The 1,195-nt window shown below is 49.6% G+C and overlaps 1 protein-coding gene across 1 annotated transcript in view; it reads left to right on the top strand.

The window, feature by feature from the left end:
- Window positions 1–213: 213 nt before the first annotated feature.
- imp4 (IMP4 homolog, U3 small nucleolar ribonucleoprotein) overlaps window positions 214–1,195 on the top strand; it is a gene marked incomplete at its 5' end in the record, with an annotated part of 17,890 nt that continues 16,908 nt past the window's right edge. The window contains 3 exons of the mRNA XM_015369211.1: window positions 214–322; window positions 411–494; window positions 573–682. Of these exons, the coding sequence (XP_015224697.1) occupies window positions 214–322; window positions 411–494; window positions 573–682 (303 nt within the window). The remainder of the gene's footprint in view (window positions 323–410; window positions 495–572; window positions 683–1,195) is intronic.

The following is a 1,195-nucleotide window of genomic DNA, read 5'->3' on the forward strand; positions in this document are numbered from 1 at the left end:
GGCCCAGTGTACGCCCGGCTGAAAGGGAGGTTTGGTTAGAAACTTTCAGCTTTGATGGTTGGAATGTTTCTCTGTCTAAATCTGAAGCAGAATAATCCAGAATAGTGACTAAACATGCATGAAACCTTCTAAAGCTTAAGGCTGTGGTGGTGTTATGGTGAAAACTGCTCTAGTTTATTACCCTCTGTCTGTCTCTCTGTGATGATGTCATAGCTCCGTCGTGAGGTGAGGCTGAGGCGGGAGTACCTGTACAGGAAGGCGCAGGAGGACCGGTTGCGAACAATAGAGGAGAAGAAGCTAAAGCTGAAGGACGCCCTTGACAGTGAGACCAAAGCGCCTCGCCGCCTCTTCCTCTGTTATTCTGCATCAGCAGCCGCCATGCTGTAACGCGCTCCTGTTTATGTCCACAGAAAACGCTCCGCTGCCATCTGAGGTCCGCAAAGATGCCCTGGGGCTGCAGAATTTGGTGGAGTATGATGACGAGGGGGCAGAAGGCGAGTGTCTTTCTGACTTTGATGGCGGCCATGTTCTCCCTCTCAGCTGCTCTGACCCTCGGCTCTTCTGTTCCTCAGGTGTCAGTTCTCACATGGATGACGAGTACAAGTGGGCCGGGGTGGAAGATCCCAAAGTGATGGTGACCACGTCCAGAGACCCAAGCTCCAGACTCAAGATGTTTGCTAAGGTCTGATCTTTATGTTGAAATGTTGTTTGGGTCGAGGTGCTGAGGTCATGTTGATGATGATCTGAGAACATTTCCATGTTCTCAGATCACCTCCAGCCTCCTGCTCTAGCGTTACCAGAGCCACCTTCCTATCATGCATTGGAAAAGTGAAATCCTTTGACCTGCAGCAGCTCCGTAACCGGGGTCAGAGCCCTAAATCTTAGAACCAAGCGACTGGACGTCTGTCAGCTTTCAGTCAGGATGTCTTCAGGTTTTACATCTTTGATTGCTTTCAAAGGAATAAAGCCCTGAAGTGGAGGTCGGCCAATAAATCTACCTGGAAACAGAAAGCTGATCAATATCCCTAGAAAACGTTCAATAGATCTTCTGAACTTGGATGAAGAATGTTACACATCCTGTGATGATACTCGATGTCATGACCATGGTCAGAGCCGTGTTCAGCACCAAGGTCAGAGCCGTGTTCAGCACCAAGGTCAGAGCCGTGTTCAGTGTCGTGTTCAGCGACATGGTCAG

Source organism: Cyprinodon variegatus, unplaced genomic scaffold, assembly GCF_000732505.1.
Source record: "Cyprinodon variegatus isolate N-32 unplaced genomic scaffold, C_variegatus-1.0 Scaffold2641, whole genome shotgun sequence".
In the NCBI taxonomy this organism is placed as follows: domain Eukaryota; kingdom Metazoa; phylum Chordata; class Actinopteri; order Cyprinodontiformes; family Cyprinodontidae; genus Cyprinodon; species Cyprinodon variegatus.